Source organism: Acromyrmex echinatior, chromosome 2 (assembly GCF_024713525.1).
Source record: "Acromyrmex echinatior isolate Ae372 chromosome 2, ASM2471352v2, whole genome shotgun sequence".
NCBI classification, from domain to species: Eukaryota; Metazoa; Arthropoda; class Insecta; order Hymenoptera; family Formicidae; genus Acromyrmex; species Acromyrmex echinatior.
The window spans coordinates 9,838,260-9,856,133 of NC_141853.1; the positions used below are offsets into that span (position 1 = coordinate 9,838,260).

General features: G+C 31.3%; 4 protein-coding genes across 11 annotated transcripts; 1 reads left to right on the forward strand and 3 right to left on the reverse strand.

The window, feature by feature from the left end:
- Positions 1-1,146: 1,146 nt before the first annotated feature.
- Positions 1,147-6,851, reverse strand: LOC105148018 (senecionine N-oxygenase). 4 transcript variants are annotated; one of them, XM_011059459.2, is made up of 9 exons: positions 6,746-6,851; positions 6,385-6,653; positions 4,500-4,770; positions 3,609-3,747; positions 3,028-3,289; positions 2,678-2,781; positions 2,471-2,558; positions 2,218-2,381; positions 1,147-1,698 (listed from the first exon to the last, which is right to left on the reverse strand). In XM_011059459.2, exons 3-9 carry the CDS (start codon positions 4,691-4,693, stop codon positions 1,384-1,386), a joined length of 1,266 nt encoding a protein of 421 aa, XP_011057761.1. In that variant the 5' UTR covers positions 4,694-4,770; positions 6,385-6,653; positions 6,746-6,851; the 3' UTR covers positions 1,147-1,383. The 4 variants fall into 4 exon arrangements, with proteins under 4 accessions (XP_011057761.1, XP_011057763.1, XP_011057762.1 ...); XM_011059461.2 differs by lacking the exon at positions 6,746-6,851 and having other exon boundaries at positions 4,500-4,757; positions 6,385-6,615; XM_011059460.2 differs by lacking the exons at positions 6,385-6,653; positions 6,746-6,851 and adding an exon at positions 6,173-6,313 and having other exon boundaries at positions 4,500-4,757.
- LOC105148020 (RNA exonuclease 4) lies at positions 6,747-9,431 on the reverse strand. Of its 2 annotated transcripts, none has more exons than XM_011059463.2 (3): positions 9,314-9,431; positions 8,289-8,511; positions 6,747-8,202 (listed from the first exon to the last, which is right to left on the reverse strand). In XM_011059463.2, the coding sequence occupies exons 1-3, from the start codon at positions 9,358-9,360 to the stop codon at positions 7,645-7,647; spliced, it is 828 nt and encodes a 275-aa protein (XP_011057765.1). In that variant the 5' UTR covers positions 9,361-9,431; the 3' UTR covers positions 6,747-7,644. The 2 variants fall into 2 exon arrangements, with proteins under 2 accessions (XP_011057765.1, XP_011057766.1); XM_011059464.2 differs by lacking the exon at positions 9,314-9,431 and adding an exon at positions 9,008-9,144.
- Positions 9,319-14,544, forward strand: LOC105148019 (rho guanine nucleotide exchange factor 3). Of its 3 annotated transcripts, XM_087402559.1 has the most exons (7): positions 9,319-9,459; positions 10,175-10,229; positions 10,685-10,762; positions 11,059-11,300; positions 12,152-12,515; positions 12,968-13,396; positions 13,489-14,544. In XM_087402559.1, the coding sequence occupies exons 3-7, from the start codon at positions 10,697-10,699 to the stop codon at positions 13,927-13,929; spliced, it is 1,542 nt and encodes a 513-aa protein (XP_087258685.1). In that variant the 5' UTR covers positions 9,319-9,459; positions 10,175-10,229; positions 10,685-10,696; the 3' UTR covers positions 13,930-14,544. The 3 variants fall into 3 exon arrangements, with proteins under 3 accessions (XP_087258685.1, XP_011057764.1, XP_087258684.1); XM_011059462.2 differs by lacking the exon at positions 10,175-10,229; XM_087402558.1 differs by lacking the exons at positions 9,319-9,459; positions 10,175-10,229 and having other exon boundaries at positions 10,240-10,762.
- On the reverse strand, positions 13,428-17,331 carry Mettl3 (methyltransferase like 3). 2 transcript variants are annotated; one of them, XM_011059468.2, is made up of 5 exons: positions 16,736-17,331; positions 16,436-16,631; positions 15,837-16,343; positions 15,459-15,591; positions 13,428-15,377 (listed from the first exon to the last, which is right to left on the reverse strand). In XM_011059468.2, exons 1-5 carry the CDS (start codon positions 16,887-16,889, stop codon positions 14,802-14,804), a joined length of 1,566 nt encoding a protein of 521 aa, XP_011057770.1. In that variant the 5' UTR covers positions 16,890-17,331; the 3' UTR covers positions 13,428-14,801. The 2 variants fall into 2 exon arrangements, with proteins under 2 accessions (XP_011057770.1, XP_087258680.1); XM_087402554.1 differs by having other exon boundaries at positions 13,428-15,591; positions 16,736-17,330.
- Between the last annotated feature and the right edge of the window lie 543 nt (positions 17,332-17,874).

The following is a 17,874-nucleotide window of genomic DNA, read 5'->3' on the forward strand; positions in this document are numbered from 1 at the left end:
GCGTAAGTTAAATAAAGATATGATGATAAAGAAATGTTTTCGAGAGAAAAACTGAGATGTCCCGAATTCTTTTATCATCATATCTTTAACTTAGAAGCAAAGAATTGGACTTTGAAAAGATTGGACTTTATATAAAAATTATGAAGATCTTTGTTTCAAAAATACAGGAAAATCCTATGTTGGCCAGACAACGGTTTATTAATTTTATATTTCAATAATTATACAAAGATGAAATTATTATATGATAATCAAATATGAATGCAATGAACAAAATTGTAACATCGAAACAATGACATACGTAGAAGACTTCCATTGTTAATTTAATTATTGTAATACCGACATTCTATACTGATGATGATTAAATCTTGACCAAAATGTAAACAAATATTATGTATTAACGTATTAATTCGAAATATAGTACTTTATCTCTCTAAAAAACCATCTTTAGTGGCTATATGCTCCTTTGTATGTTATATATATATATATTTTAAGCCATCTTCAAGAAATTTAAATTTTTTTTGCAATAAATTTATTTACATTTTTTCAGCACATTAATATCTTTCTAATATGATGCCTTATTGAGCATCAAATTAATAAAAATTGTTTGCCAATTTAATTTAATTTGTGATATTATTAATTTGATTGCGTTTATAAATCTGGAAAACCAATTCAGCGCGCAGTTCGAATGACTATAAATATATATGCATGTATATATATATATATATATATATATATATATATTAGGTGTTGGAATTAATTCGTAGCGTTTTTTAATGAAAGAATGTTATTTATTTCACATGAGCATTAAAAAATACATTAATGAAAGTACTTCCCATCACTTGTAAAACGCTACGAATTAATTCCAACACCTAATATATATATATATATATAGTATATTTATTCACATTGAATTATTTAAAAATTCAGCTTTGACCATTATAGATTTTAAATTCGTAAGCAGTTAAGATACTAATACACGCAGTCCTCTGATTAGTTCGTGACATTTTAAAACTATATTTAAGACAATCTTAAATATAAGACTCGATTATGAATACCGCTATACAAATCTTTTCGTTAGTAATTTTAGAAAATTGGAAAATTCTCAGCTACTCATAATAAATAAATGACAGTTAGACTCTCAGACAATTATATCTACTCAAAAAATAACTTTAATCGATATAAGAAAATAATTATTCATGCTTGAATGACAGGAAAGTTCACATTTATTTCACATACACGACGAAGAGTAAGAATTAATTAACAAGTAAGAATAGGTGTGAATATTTTTCTTACAATTTTCAATGTAGATCCCTAAATTCTATCCCCAAATTGAATAAAATACACAGTTAGAATTTAATCTTTTAAATAATTGTATCTACCGCCTCAACGTGAAAGTTGAACGAAATTGTAATCGTCGATGATCTTATAGCGATCCTCCCGAAAGTGCACGAGGTCTTTCAGGAAGCGCATACTGCTCTCGTTATGGAGTTTCGAGAGCACAGGCAGCAGCGGCATGATGCCCGCGACATTCGCTAGGTCACTGTAATAGTGCTCTTGCTCAGGACCCATCATGTGAAAGTGTCTCTTCTGCAGACCTCTCTCGGCGCGTCTCGCTGCTTCCTCCGCTTCGGAGCGCAGCATATCCGCTTGGGCGGGAAACTGCCTCTCGCCGTGCCAATGTCGTAGGACGAATCGCACCTTGAAATTGTAAATAATCACATTGCCATTATCACCGTTGCTGGCACATAGTCACGCCGGATGCGCGACAATGACTTTCTAGCATTCTTTTCCCCGTCGCGCGCGACCGCCTTCCTTTCAGCCACGCTCAGAGACAATCTCATCCGCTCCGGATGCCCCACGGGGGCTTGGAATGTCGCGTGTCTAAAGTGGATTGCACGCGGCCTTTGTATGTCTGACATATTTCAAAATATGAGACTTGTTCTTTTTAACTGAACTTCTTGCACGAGAGGAATTCGTCTCTTTCCTTTTTTTCTTTTCATATTAGAGAAGAAAAAAGAAAGGATCAACAATACAAGATCAGTTAAAGAATTAAATCTATGGAGAGCATCAATTTGAAACATGAGATGCGGTATATATATATATATATATATGGTAAAATATGGAACACTGTGAGTTAATCAAAGAGGAAAGAGCACATAAGTGATGCAATAATATTTCGAATTTTAGAGAGATGATAAGCAAAAACAAGTTTTATACCTGCAAATCGAACATACTAAAGGCACAAACATAGAATGGAAGACCAATCAATGCCAAAGTAGGGCTCTCTATGGACACCAGATGCTTCCAAAGGTGCGTGACCATGTTGGAATCCACTCGAACTCCACAGGACTCGGCGAGAAAAGGAAAGCTGTACTTGTAACCTTTTGAGGATAGAGAACGAGTGTTATTTTAATTGTTAGAATGAGACAATATCCCATAATAATTATCATAAGGATGGGAGAAACTTTACCTGTACAATAGAAGACGACATCAACCTGCTCCTTCGTCCCGTCCGCAAAAACCGCCTCGCGTTCTGTCAATTCCACTACGTCATCTTTCTATAAAAGAAATCGTCACGGTCGCTTAAAAAGTACTTCTGCGATTGTGCCTTATAAGTATATTTGACTTTGCGCGAAAAAAGTATCTCTGTGATTTTACTTTGGATTCGCGCTTTTACCTGCACGACATTCTCGGGAAACACGGTGTCGATGGTCTCGGTCAGGTGATGACTCAAAATCACGCGATTCGCATTCTTGGATATCTCCAACGCCAAATCCATACCTACCCGAAACAGAAACATGTTTTAATCATCGTAAGAATAACTTAAGAATGACTCTAAGATTTTTTTATTCGTCGTTCTTATTTCTAAAACTAAGTATCCAAAAAACGTTTGTTTATAGTGTTTAACGAAACTTTAATAAAACTAGAAGAAAAAGATCATGAGAGTAAAATGTTAATGACCGATATAGCCCGAATCGCTGTGAAAAGAAAGTATTTCGTTCAAGAAATAAATAATTTCGTATATACCAGAAGGACCAGCTCCCATGACAACGACTTTCTTGCCGTTGAAGAAATCGGGAACCCTGTAATCGTGGCTGTGTATCTGCTTGCCCGTAAAGATGTTCTGGCCAGGTATGTTCGGGATCATGGGTTCAAAGTAATGGCCATTGCACACCATGACTGCATCGAACGACTCGATTGCGACCGCGTCATTCTGCAAGTCTTTGACCTTGACCGACCACTTCCGGTCCCCCGCGACCGGCTCCACCAGCTCTACATGATGCAGCAGCTGGAATGTATACGCCATGACAAATCATGCTATTACTATCTAGTACTATCTATCATTATTATTGTATATTTATACATAATATATTATATAAACTGTCAATTTATATGATCTATAATACCAGTTAATATAATATAACATATTATATATATTAGTTATACAATACGTTATATTAATATAATATATTATAATAATGTTACTAATAATAATAGTACATAATAGTGCGTTCAAACTCATGTGTAATAATAATTCAGACGAAATGTAGTCATGATATTTGATACAAGCACTTAGCGTTGTTATATTCCTCTATCTATGCACCCACCCGAATGTAAGGACGTAGCTTAAAATGATCACAATATATATTCAAGAAATCCAATATCTGCGTGCGCGTCGGATAGCTCACGGATCCTTCCGGTATCTGAAAATCTGGATAGCCCATTACCTCCTTCGGTAGATTAGCTCTAAAATATGTAAATTAATTCTAGATATCATTTAGTTCTTATTAATAGTATCGAATCATTTGCAATGGATTTAAATGTTTGTAATACATGCCAAGATGAAATCGAAGGTTCATTTCTACGAAACAATGCAAAAAACTGACAGCAAATTCAAGATTAAAATATTAATCGCAATTTAAATTTATATTACCCAGCAAACGAGAATGAAATGAATTGAAATGGATTCAGATTTTCAAAAATATTGATTCAAAATATTGAATGTGAAAATGAATGCTTTTCAATCCTGAATTTTTATTCATTTATAGGAATTGCATGGAGCATATCTCTATATCTTTCAATCTAAAAATAATATTAACTTTTTCTGTGCACAACACACACATTGTGAATACTGTTCAATTCAAAATTTTGAATAGGAAATGCAGTTTTTTAATCCAATTGCATCCAACTGAATCTAACTGAATCTAATTGACTCCAATTGAATCCAATTAAATCCAAAAAAAGTATTCGCTATTTATATATAAAATACACAATCGGATAGAAAAAAATTTCAATCCATTTTAATCCAATCTCCTTTGCTGGGTACTTACTCTCTATGTATTGTAGGATTGAGAATTGTTGAGCCCTTACAGAAATCTAATTTAATACTAGTGAATTTAATACTCAAAATATGAATACGTAATTGATCATTACATCTTCAAGTTAAATTTTGGAGGGGAAAATGAAAGTTGGCTGCAAGGAATACGCGCCATAAGTACCTGAGGCTCTTGTACATGCTAGTGTGAATCGGTAAACCGTATCTATCGAAACCAGTTTGCTCTCGATAGACCCAAGTCCCGCCGATTTGGTCTGTTTTTTCGTAGCACACCACCTGATCGCCGTAAGTACCGGAAATGCAGTGTCGGAGTGCAGCAAGTCCTGCAGCTCCGGCGCCGATCACGGCGATTTTCATGATTACGCAGTCGTTGGCCGTTTAAGCTTCGTAGAACACGAGGAATCCTCGTTGGCACTTTCAGCTATATCAGCAAGCTATTTCATAGTTAATGAAGTACAATTATGGCATAATATTCATTTTGTAATATACGGATATCTTAAACCTACCGCACTCTGCTTCTACATTCTTGATCGAAACAGAGGCAAATTTTCTCTGATAAGAATTAAAGGAATAATTGGGGCCTTTCAGAAGCCAAGGTAAATTAATCATTTAAAATAAAATGCGGAGAAAATTATATATAATCATATGCCAATTAAAATTGAGAAATTTAAAAAGTAGAATTAATAAGGTTTTTGATAGACACAATTAATATTCATTGCTGTTTATATTTTTATAAAAAGAAAAATAATTGAACATGTAAACAGGATTGTCGTTACTTTTTTCTATCTATAATTAGATTACAACATAACATCGTTACATCTTTACAATAACGATAACCAATTCAGCATTACTTTTATAATATAATACACATTTATTTTACAATAAAATTTAATTTCTTATTATCTTTATGTATATATCTATTCAATAGATTATTTTTTATTAGATAAAAATATTATATTTATTTGATAAAAAATTTATGTTTGCAAATTAAAATGTAAATTTCTAAAGATGTATATTAAAAAATAAAAATATTAAGAATAATGTAATATTAAGAATTATACAAGATTTATTAAGATAAGTTTAATATAAAGAAGAGTTTGCTATATATAAATTAACTTAAAGTTTTAATATTAATTATTATATTTAATATTGATTTATTATTAAATAATTCAATTTTTTAATCTAACATATTTTACTTCAGCATTATAAAAAGTAACGAAAAAAATAACGAATCGTCACTTACTAAATATGGCAACAATGAGTTAGTTCTTAAAAATAGTAACGAATAATGGTAATAAACGTTATTTTTATAAAATAATGTTCCCAACCTTGGATATAAGCTAATTAAATGTATTCTAATCAAGAATGATAAGAGTTATCGATTTATTTGAATTCACGAGGAGCCATTATCTTCTACATATTTATTTCAATTGGAATATTAATCGCAGTCATAAAGCATTCATTGATATCGCAGTATTTGACGAGACATTTTTTATAAATTGCGATTAAACTTATACAGAGTGTCTGGAAATAATTGTATCACCTCTCATAGACAGATAAAATTAAAGTGAACAGAAAAGTTTTCTGCCATTTTGGGATTTTCTCAATAATGAATGAAAGATTAATAAAAGATCTGTGAATGAGAGCGTGCATCCGCTTATATAACTTTTCCTGTTCAAATTACAAATCGATCGCGACGGCGATTATTTACGATTTCAAGCGAACTAGATTTGTGAAAGGTACAACAGATTCAATCAAAAGTCGAACACCTTTCTGCACTTTTATCACATATTAAAATTAAAATATTCATATATTATTTTCTCAATTTAAATTTACCAAAGTCAGAACACTTTTCACTTTTAACGTTGCGTCGATTGAATCTTGAAGATATCAAATTCTAAAAACAACTAACTTACGTTAAACGTAATATCATATACGTACAAATAGAATGATGAAATTTGATAAGACAATATAGACGTTGTGATGTGTTTAACGTTACGAAATTAAGATAAAGTTTTGATAAAGTATAATTCAATACAGTTACTCACCAATAGAAAAACACAAAGTGCTTATACTAAAAGCGAGATCCAGTAGAAAGATACATATGTCACAGAAGTAAAAATCAAAATGACCAAGTGGAATAAATCATTAAAGAGAGGGAAATACGAGGCTGATATCGATAAGGTCATATCCAATGTGTTTACCAAATAAATGCAAAGACCTTCAATCTTGTTCACACATTTTACTATCCCTAAATACAGCACACAATGCTCGTCAGTTTTTTTCAATTTAAAAAAATCGTTTATTTCTTAAAGATCTACGATAAAGAGGAAATATCAAAAAGAGGAAAGAATAATTAATTCGAATAATTAAAATATATTAAATATGTAATATAAAAAAGGTGCTTACCTTACAGTAAAATATCTTTTATTATTTAAAATATTTATATTATTACAACTTATTAAATACATCCTGTTATAGTTAAATATAATCATAGACCTATGATTGTACAATCGTTTATCAAGTACAAGTGGCAGAGGTTGCACTATATTCTTGAAATTTCGCAAATATATTTGATGTCGTTTCTTTTTGTTAGATGGATATGATGACTTGTTAAAGATGACATGATGACTTGTGAAAGGTTTCCTTAGCAACTATAAAGATGACAATTATATAACGTTCCATCTGTATAATTAATGTATACAGTGGAATAAATACGCTTAAAAATATCATAAAATTTAATGTACTTTTAAGTTACACAAATTGAATTAATTTCATGACATTAATGTATTACATTAATGTATTTGTAACTGAAAATATATTTGTGTGCATATACCTAAAATTTTTATTTTTCATAAAATTTCATGAAATTTAATGTATTTTTCACAAAAATTTTTATGTGGTTTACGTGAAATGTAATACACATGTTCATTACATTTAAGATGAATGTAACTTAATTTTCAGTTAAATCATTCAGTATTTTTCAGTTATCTCATGACCACGAGTTTCTATTCTTAAATTCATTACAAAATTTTTAATAACGTAGAATTATGTATAAAAGTTTTATGTATAAAATTAATATACATAGTTTTATAATATACTATATATTATAATATAGTCTATACATAGTTTTATATGTATAAAATTAATGTATATAGTCAAATAAATCATTTTAGTAATAATAACCATAAAAAAGTTATTGTGTATGCACATTAATTTATGTAAAACTTGTATAGTTGTCACCTTTATAACTCCTACCATTATGCCTTTTTTCTGAATATATCATATTGTTTATAAAAATCTGCTTGTCAATGTTTTCTTTCTGACTCCCACTTATTTTTGTACAACATGTACAATTGCATCGCTGCCTTCGCGTCTTCCACGGAACTGTGTTCACCTACTTGTATCTCTCTACCTAATAATTCGTACGCGAGTTTTTTTAGACTGGGAGTATTCCCTTTCGATACTTGACGAAAAGGTTTGTATCTTGAAGTATCACGCCAATACCTTCTAGGATGTGATAGGTATAATACATTGAGATCGTGCTTTAATGCGTGGCCCACTAAAATACGACCCTTCAATATATCTGCTACTTCCTTCTGCACAATATTGAAGCTTTCTCCATCTCGCAAATGCTCTGGTCGAACGCCACTGATAGCCGTTCGGTAATCCACGACCTTTTCTCTTGGTTTAACATACTTATCATATATACAATCACCGTATTTATTTACAATTGATACTCGAGCTATTATACTCTCCGTACCATCGCCAATTCCAACCATTTCGCAATCCATAGCGAGCTGCTTTGTTAAAGTCTTGTTCTCTTTATTTTTCACATCTTGCTTGCTGTTTTGCTCCTGTGAATCCTGCACTTGGCACAGATATATGTCAAGAAATATAACTCGCTAATAAATAAAATTTATATTCAAAATAATACTATAAATATATTTACCATACGAATAGGTGTGGTGTATACTTTTTTATACTTTGGACGTCTGTGATTCTGTGAGACAGTTTTTTTTTCTCCAGTGCTTTCTTCTGTCTTCGTCTTAGAAAACAAATTTTTATATGTTTCCCAATTGCATCCAGATATCTTACGTTCAGTGCTTGGAACCAACTGTCTTGTCGCTTTGTTCCTCTTTTTCTTGTCTGTGCTGGTTAATACATTATCCATTCTTGAAAAAGAAAGGAATTATTTCTTTAATAATCTTTAATTTTCTTTAAAATTCAAATACAATAACAGCTTTAAATTTCATAACAATCAATAAAGTAAAATAAGGGTTGTGTGCAAATCTTCACAAATCTCATTTTATTTTATTCAATTATTTCTTTCTTATTATTTTCTCCAATAAACTCCATTAATAGCAATAAATTAGCCACCTACTTTAGACCTAACCTATAATTTAAAAACCATCTGATACTTTTGTATATATACTATTTGATTGCGCATTTAAAATTTCGCAATTAAAAATAAAACGACATGTATAATTAATAACAACACAATTTTTAAATGTTAAAAAATTATATCTCGAATCTTATCATAACACTTGTAGATAATATAATAAAGTATAACAATGTTACATTGTTCATTAAAATTGCCACATAAAATAGACAGAAAATTATTTTATAATATTATTAACAATATTGTCAATAATAAAAATAATTTATTACTTTGTTTATTACATTTATACGTTTATTAACGTATTTTGAAGTCGTAACTTTCACTCGATCTTATGAAATAAATATAGCGCATGCTAACGTTTATCTTGAATCTCGAAAATGGGACTGTACATTCATAACCTAACTTAGCAAAATATTCGACTATGATTGGTTGATGCCATTATCAATGAATTGTCACAGTTGGTATTGGTAGATTTCCTAACCTTTTAAAACGTGACTTGAAAATGCTTTACATCATACGCACTTTATCGCATCTTTATAAATATTATTTCGCAATAACGAATTAAAAATTCTTACCTGACTAGCATCCAAACAACAAAACATAGAAAGATTATTGTGAACATTTCACACTGGCCTGCAACGCCAGGTGCAAATATTTTCTCGAGAAGTATCTTTCAGTATCTTCTCGACTTCCGGAAATACATTCATCAATTGTTTGGAAGGTGAGAGCAGACTTTTACAATTAAATTGTGAAGGATAATTTAAACATAGCGTAAGTCAATATTCATAGAGGTTTTTTATATTTTAAGACCGTCTTAAGTACAATCAAAATGTCACAGCCAATCGCAAAGCCGTATTATAGCATCTTAGAATGATTTTAAAAAAAGAATTGACATTTTTAACAATTTATATTAAATTTAACACAATTTACATATTTTAATTAAATGGTCTATTTAAATTGTTGTGATAATTAAACATAAATATATAAGTTAGAAAGTAACACAAATATGTAAAAAAATTAATATAACAATAAATATGAAATACACAATTTGTAAGCAAACTGGGAGCACATTTTTTAAAAAATAAAATTAACATTGATACCAAATTAATATATTTATATTTTATCTTAGAATTTATAAGTTTTAAAATGCTTTTTTATATTATATTTATATATTTACACTTATATATAAATTGCATTATTTTGACATACCATACAAATATTGAATATTAATTTAATACAAAATATTAAAATAACATATAATCACATGATGTTATATCAACATTCAAATATGTTAAAAATTCAACACATACAATAAGAGAATTTGAACGGATTGGATTTTACACAATTACAAAATGTTCTTTACTATTTATATATTTATATATATAATAAATACGCTTAAATGTTTTTGTATTTAAAGTGAAATTTAATATTCACAGTTCTTGGAGAAAAAAAGGAAGAAAGGCTTAAACGGGGAAATTATAAAAAACACAAGTAAAAAGAATATTTTGAAATTTGCAAGTAATCTATTCTTTCTATCTGTATTACACTTTCTGCACCTACAACGAGATAGAATATGCAACTAGACATTAGAAAGAGAGAGAGAGAGAGAGAGAGAGAGAGAGAGAGAAGAAAATTAAAATGTATAGACAGTTCAGTCACAGAAAACAGACCTAAAATATTTTCTGTATCTAATATGAAAAAAATTGTATTATAATATAATAAAAATCAATATTGATTTTGTCACTATGATAATATTAAATTAATTTTCTAAAATATTTATTTTTACAAATGACAATAATAATAAAAAGTGTAGGTGTAGAAGCGTGGAGTGTAAATGAAGCTGCTACCGCTACAACCGCCTAGCCAATTCATGAAATCGAATACTTAGTGTGTGCAATTCCGAGGAGTTATACTGTGAAATTTCGAGTTTTTCCTCTTTTTTCTAGACAATTGACATCATGGACGATGAGTGCAACACGACGATCAAGGATACGTTCCAGGAACCACGAAAAAGGTTTTGGCTGGTGAGTACATCGATTTGTTCCTCGGTATACCGCGAAATGACGCCTCTCGCAACTGGCTGTGTGTGTAACCGACATTCGAATACAATGTCATTAATGTCAGCGGGACAGCATGTTTTCTTCTTCAATTTTTCAATCGTCACGATTAGCATGACATCGTTGTCATGTACATACACGTTGCGGTACAGATGTATTATAGGTGTTTATTATAGTTTTACTTGAATTGTCAGACGATAATGAGATTGTTGCTATCATTGATATTACACTTGATGTCTAAACGCTAAAATATTCTGCTACAGAGACCGAGAAAACGGCTGAAGAGTGATGCGATAAGTGTCAGCTCGATGGACATATCCATGGATTCTGACATAGGCAAGAAGAAGAAACGTCGTAGAATCACGGAGGTTGCTAGCAGTATATTTTCCTCCTCCACATCGAATAAATCAGGAAACACTTTACATAGATCCTTCACGATCCAGCCAAACTCCTCGGACCTGTCTATCATCGAAGATGAAGCAGACACGAGAACGTTACGTAAAAAGTAATTACTTAAGAATGAAACTTATGATGAATTCAGTTGCTCTACACTGGATACTGTTAGTTACTTTATATATAAAGGCTTCTTTACCTAAAGTATCTGAATGCAGTGGCATAACATAATCAACAACTTTACGTACATAAGATAATAAAGTAATATATTTATTGAATTGAAACCAATGTTGGTAGCTTTCATGAATTTAAATAACTTGGTTAAAATGAAATTTAAATTTAAAAAAGATTTTTATCTTTAAATTTCTACTTTCAAAAGGTTATTATGTTTTTTGAATTTCTGTAAATATGATAATTTTTACATATAGAAAACTATAAGTTAACAAAATGGAAAATTTTTTTCACTTTGTGGACTTATTACGTGCTTTAAAAAATTTGTAAAAATTTTTGATTTTCCAACATGAAGCTTAAAGTCCCTAACAAAATCATTTTTTTGAAATATTCTTAGGATTTTTTGTTATTGAGTTATCGCGGATTAAATAAAAGGAGTATTTTGACTTTGTCCATAACTCCACATAACATTAAAAAAAAATAGATTTTTAAAGTAGAAATTTTGCTCTATATTAAATGATATAATATATTATCAAATTTAAAAAAAAACACGTGTACGTAATAAAGTAGCGCTATGAACTTTTATTCTGATCCAATATAATCTGTTAAATAACATGATATCTTTATTGAGAATTTAATCGTTCAAAATATCTATATGCTTTTACATTTAATATTATTTCATAGTAGCTTTAAGTATGCACTAATCTAATGTAGTGCATTTGATCGAATTCACTATTAAATGTTTTACTTATAAGAAAAATTCTCTTAAAATAAACCATGTCCTAATTTCAGATTGAATAGTGCTACTGAGAGTTGCAACAGTTTGACAATCAGGAGTTGGATGTCAGACATTGCACAGCCACGCGGCGACGAGCGATTGAACAGCATATTAAGTCGAAGTGAGATCAGACGGCAAGAGGCTATTTATGAATTATATTGTGGTGAAAATGTGTTATTAAATGAACTCTATATGCTAAGAAACTATTACTATGAACCGATGTCAACCACTGAAATCTTTACATCCGAAGAGTTATCTACGCTTTTTGGCGATCTCATAAATCTCATTGAAATACACAGTAACTTGAGAGATGAATTGTTCAAATTACGGGATAGATACGGATTCACAAAGACCGTGGGACCGACGCTATTAAATTGGGTTAGTTAATTTTCTTTTATATACATTTCACTATGCGTCATCAATCAATTAATCAACACTGGCTCTATAATATTAGAGGTAGATCTTAGTTTATTATAAACATTCGATCTTCTTGAACATTTATAACAATAATGGCTGTTTCCAATGTAGACTAAATTTAATTAACTTATTCTTCATTTTTTATAATTTTTGGAAAGATTAAAATTAAACTTAATATTAAGAGAAATGGGCATAAGTTTTTTGATGTGGTTAGCCATTTGCATAATTGCTAATTAAAAAGGCTTATGAGATTTCTACCAGGGTCTCTTTTTCTATCCTTAATTTACATGGATTACGGAATGAGAGATCGAACACTCGAGAATCATCAAAATTACAAGTCCATCGTTCTCACACAGAGACATATGATATCTCACTGTGCATCATGTATGACATTAATTTCATTCTGTTCACAGCTGTCAACATTAAAGAAACCATATTTGGAAAGATGCAGAACATTAGTTTGGGCGAGGCATTTATTAGAAGAGAAGAGATTTACCAATAAGAGGTTCCAGTCGTTTTTAAAAAAGCGTCTAGAATCACCACATTCCGTCGACTTGTGGACCTATTTGGATGTGCCACGTTCAAGGATCGTGAAGTATCCACTGTTAATAAAGGAGATCTTAAAATATACGCCTGCTGCTGATGCAGATCATTTGCCATTGAAAGAGGCGAGTAACATATTCTCCGACTTGCTAAAGAATATCGATTTTATCATGGGCAATGCCGAATGCAAGCTTGCTCAATCAAAAATAAACGCGAAGATCGAACATGATCCTGAAAAATGCATCGCCAACGCCACAGAGTTGATTACAGAGGGTCAGCTTAAGGATACACGTGGAATAGTAAGTTTAATTTTAATTTCAATACAAGAGATAACGCATATATAAATTTTATTTCAGTAGGTTTTTTGACACAAATTATCATCTGTTTGCAGAAATATCATTGCTTTCTTTTCGACACTTGTTTTGTGATAACTCGCCCTACGCGGCGCGTTAACAAAAAGTACAACGCATCATTTCCTATCATACCCAAGGAACAGATGTGTGTGCAAGTGGAAAATAAAAATATCGCAGAAATTTGCTTCAAGATCGGAGAATTTTCTTTCATAATGGAAGACGGGCACAAAAAAAGACACTGGGTTGATTCATTTAACAAGATACACTCTAGAATATGCATTCCAGATAAAGTATTCAATACTAACGACAAGGAAAACTTGTTGGACAACACAGAGTTAACGACAAAGTCAAATAATTGTGTCGCGAGAACGTCGATATCCAGAAGAACTTCCACAAGCAGTATAAATGACAATCTATTTTCTTTTTCCATAAGGAAGAGTCTACTCAAGCAAAAACGCAACAGTATTGGTTATATATAGTGAAAACTCACATTTGGTAGCTTTTATCTTTTCAATAAGAATTGATGTATTATACAAAAATGATAAAATGATTCCGATCAATTAGTACAAAAATGATAAATTAATATATGCGATAATTACATATTTTTATCTACGTTGCAATCTTTCAAGTGATTTATTTTATACTTAAAAATTGTCAATAACTAAAAATTTTTTAAATAATATATTACACATTTCAACATAGCAGCGATATAAATTTAGAAAGATTGAATATACTCGTATTTATACATAAATAACAGGAAGCAGTAATTACATTTACAATTTGCAATCTTACGCTAACATTAGAATTAACTTATACGTCATAGAAGTTGATTTTAGCTTCAGGATTTAATCCGCATTAATACCGATAATTTTATTAAGGAAGAACTTACACGTGTGTGTATACATACCATGCTAAATAAAGCATGGTTTAAAAATAATGTAATATATGTGTACAAATGTTATCATCTATCAAAATATTCACGTGAAATCAATCTTTTATATTTATAGTTATATGCGTTCATTTTGTATTAGCATATATTTAAATGGTAGATGGGATATATATACATTTTTTGCAATAAATTAACAAAACGTGAAGTGGCTTTAATTTATATTGATAGATGTCTATTTATAAAAATTTTAATCGATTTATCGAGCTCTTAAAAAAATGTCAAAAACGCGATGGATACTTAGCAAATTCAAATATTGTACTTCATAGAGGCGAAGAAATATAAACCATCTTTTTAAAAAACTTGATCTAAATTTTCTTAAAATTGATATTTAACATTTTAAATTCTTTGGAAATTTAATTACATCATTAATCTCCGTTTAATCTTTTATTGAACAAGGAAATTTTATGGCTTGGTAGGCTTCATCGAGTTTCCGTCGGGATAACGTTTTTTAAAGGCCTTAATAAGTTGCGGATCAATTAGATGAACACCATCCACCTGGTTGCCTAACGTAATCCAGTTGGGTTGTACATTATGCGGCCGACCAAATAATTCAATTTTTCTGGTACCGGGACTCATTCGCTCGATGATGCCGTAGATCTCGTCGGGTTTGTGACTAGTAGCACGAACCTCAGCGACAATCACATCACTGTCCAATCCTCGATTAATACGAGGATTACCCTTCATGCCGACCAGACAATGTTCCTTGCCATGATTTAGCCAATGACCTGTCCTACCAGTCCGTATTATCCTTTGCAATTGATTAGTCTTCACCCAGATGATTTCGTCAACCCTCTCATAACCCCATAGCTGCAGACACTCTCTTCCCAGCTCCATAGCTCTGCCAGTCACCCAAAGAAACAAGAGTCCTTCATCTTGAAGTGCTGGGATTCCCAATTGTCTCATCTCATCGTCTGACATAGTGCCATAAGGTAACTCCATATGAATGTCCCATGGTGGATCGGCCATGATCACAGCAAACTTGCCAAGAACAGTCATATCGAGGTAACGCAAATCACACTGAATCCACTGTGGTGGATACAGAGTTAACTCACTACCTACGTTGCTACTGCTACTGCTACCATTTTTGCTATCTAGATTCAACGTCTTGTTAGATGTGGTATTGCTCGAACTATCGGAGTCATTGATTTCTTTTAGTTGTGCCGTAGGACCATCTACCTCATAATGAACATATCTGTACAAAATAAAAAAAATTTCATCTTTAACTCTAAATCTTTTTTTGCTTAAGGTACAATTTCGCTGCATAAAACTGCACCTTTAAAAGTAGAGAAAGTCAAAGCTGAATATGTATGATTTATCTAAAATATTTTTTATGGATTAACTTAGTTAAATTCGAGTTACAATTAACTATATCAAGAAACGAATTTAACTATATATTGATAAAGTTATTAATAAAGGCAGTATTTTTCACGCCCTTACTTGCATGTGTCCATGTGGAAGCAGGTATTGAGAAAACTACAATCTCCCAAAGATTCATCTGTATGACTCTGTATGATCTTTTTAAAATGCAGCTTTTTACATTTTTCCGCGAATCCCGGACCACCATTCAATTTCATACAGTCTACTTTTGTACCATGTGGACAGAATTCCATAACTTGAGCTCCTCCCTGAGAGCGAAATCGTTCTGCCAGCGATTTCTCTTTGGAAGTCTGCTTTGACAGTAGATCCAGGATCTGTTCACCGACCTTCTTGCTCTCCTTTTCTCTAATCGTCGGCATCGAAATTAGAGACATGATATCCTCGGTATTTTTCTTGTCAACTTTCGCTTGTTTCTCTGGAGGCACATGGTCATTTAATTCAGACATAGACATTTCTATGCTTTCGGCATTCTCTGTGTCATCAGACTGAGATTGACATGACGATTGGGATTCTGTTACCGACAACACTGTATATCCAAATACTCCATTCTCTGTAACTTCTTTGATCCTAAAGACATGCATAAATATTTTTTATATTAAATGTATCTTGTACTAATAAAATGGTATTACAGGATATTATGCAAGTTTCATTATACTAACTTAACTATATCTTGTGCAGCCAGCTTCTCCAGAATCTTGTGGATATCTGAAGAAGATACATCGGCATTAAGATTTTTACGTAGCTGGTCTATCAAGTCTGCGGATGTTATCGGTAGATTAGGTAAGGACTCGTGTAAGATACAAAGTACGTCTCTTTCATATTCACTGTGATCCGAACGTGAAGATGCATTAGAATCTGTAACAGGGACATACCAGTTACATTAAAGTTGAACAAATTCTTTCTCATCACACATAACAAATGTTAACAGTAATATAATCGTAAAATTATATACTTATTACCAGGACACGCCGACTCTGCTGTCAGGGTGGATGAAGCCGGCGTAGAAGTGAGGGTATACAATTCATGTCTCTCACGTTTCCTCTTCTGTAGTTTCTCACGATAACTGTTTCTCTTTATCTTAATCGCTTGTATTTCTTCAAAAGCGTCTGACATGGCTCAAGAAGATTGTGCGTAAAAATACATACATAAATTTTTTGACATACAAAAAAAAACGGCTGCGGGTTAGATGAGGCATCTAGGTCCGATTCACGTTCACACGCTTAAAAATCATTTCATCCTTGTTGTTTATTAAAAAAATGTTAAACGAAGACAAACGATACTCATGAGCCGATCAGCATTGTCAACATGAATTGAATCACAGCCTAGGTAATAATCGAGTTGAGCTACCTTATGTCCGGTACTGATAAAATTAGTCATTCGACATATTTTTGTATGAAATGACTGAATCTGGTAGAAAAAACTTTCTCTGGCTCGCGAACTGAGATATTAATCGTTAAAGTTGACGATTACAGGTTAGTAAACCTATCATATCGACAAAAACAGCGACAAAAGTGTCACGAGCTCGAGCATGCTCTATGACAACATGCGCATGCGTTGTCATGATCGAAATGCGCACGAAATGATGTTTGAATATGTTTTCTTGAAAATAAAATAATATTTTTAAATAATATTTTTATGCCCGTATTCATAGTCTTATATTTAAAGCTTCCTTTATAATTAGTATGACATATATATTGTACATAACATATGAATAAATATGTAGTTAAATATGTAGTTAAAGTATAAGCTTTGATTATAGAAACCTAGATTGTTAACAGGTACGCTATATTGTATTATATTTTTCGTACATTTTTCAAATGCTATTACATGTCCGCATGGCAAAAATGCTATATATTTGTAGGTTTTCATCATATATAGCAAATTTTGAATAATAATTTTTATCACTGTCGCATGGTTTTTTCAAACTGACTGAGCTTTTGCTGGCAATATTCTCGTTCTCATGTATTTGCATTTTCGCAAATTCCTCATTTAATTTGATTGCAGATGATGTGCTTTTCTAAAAAAAAAATAAAACAATTTGATGTTGATATCATTACGTTTAGAATAATTATTTTATAATTTTTTAAATTGATTTATT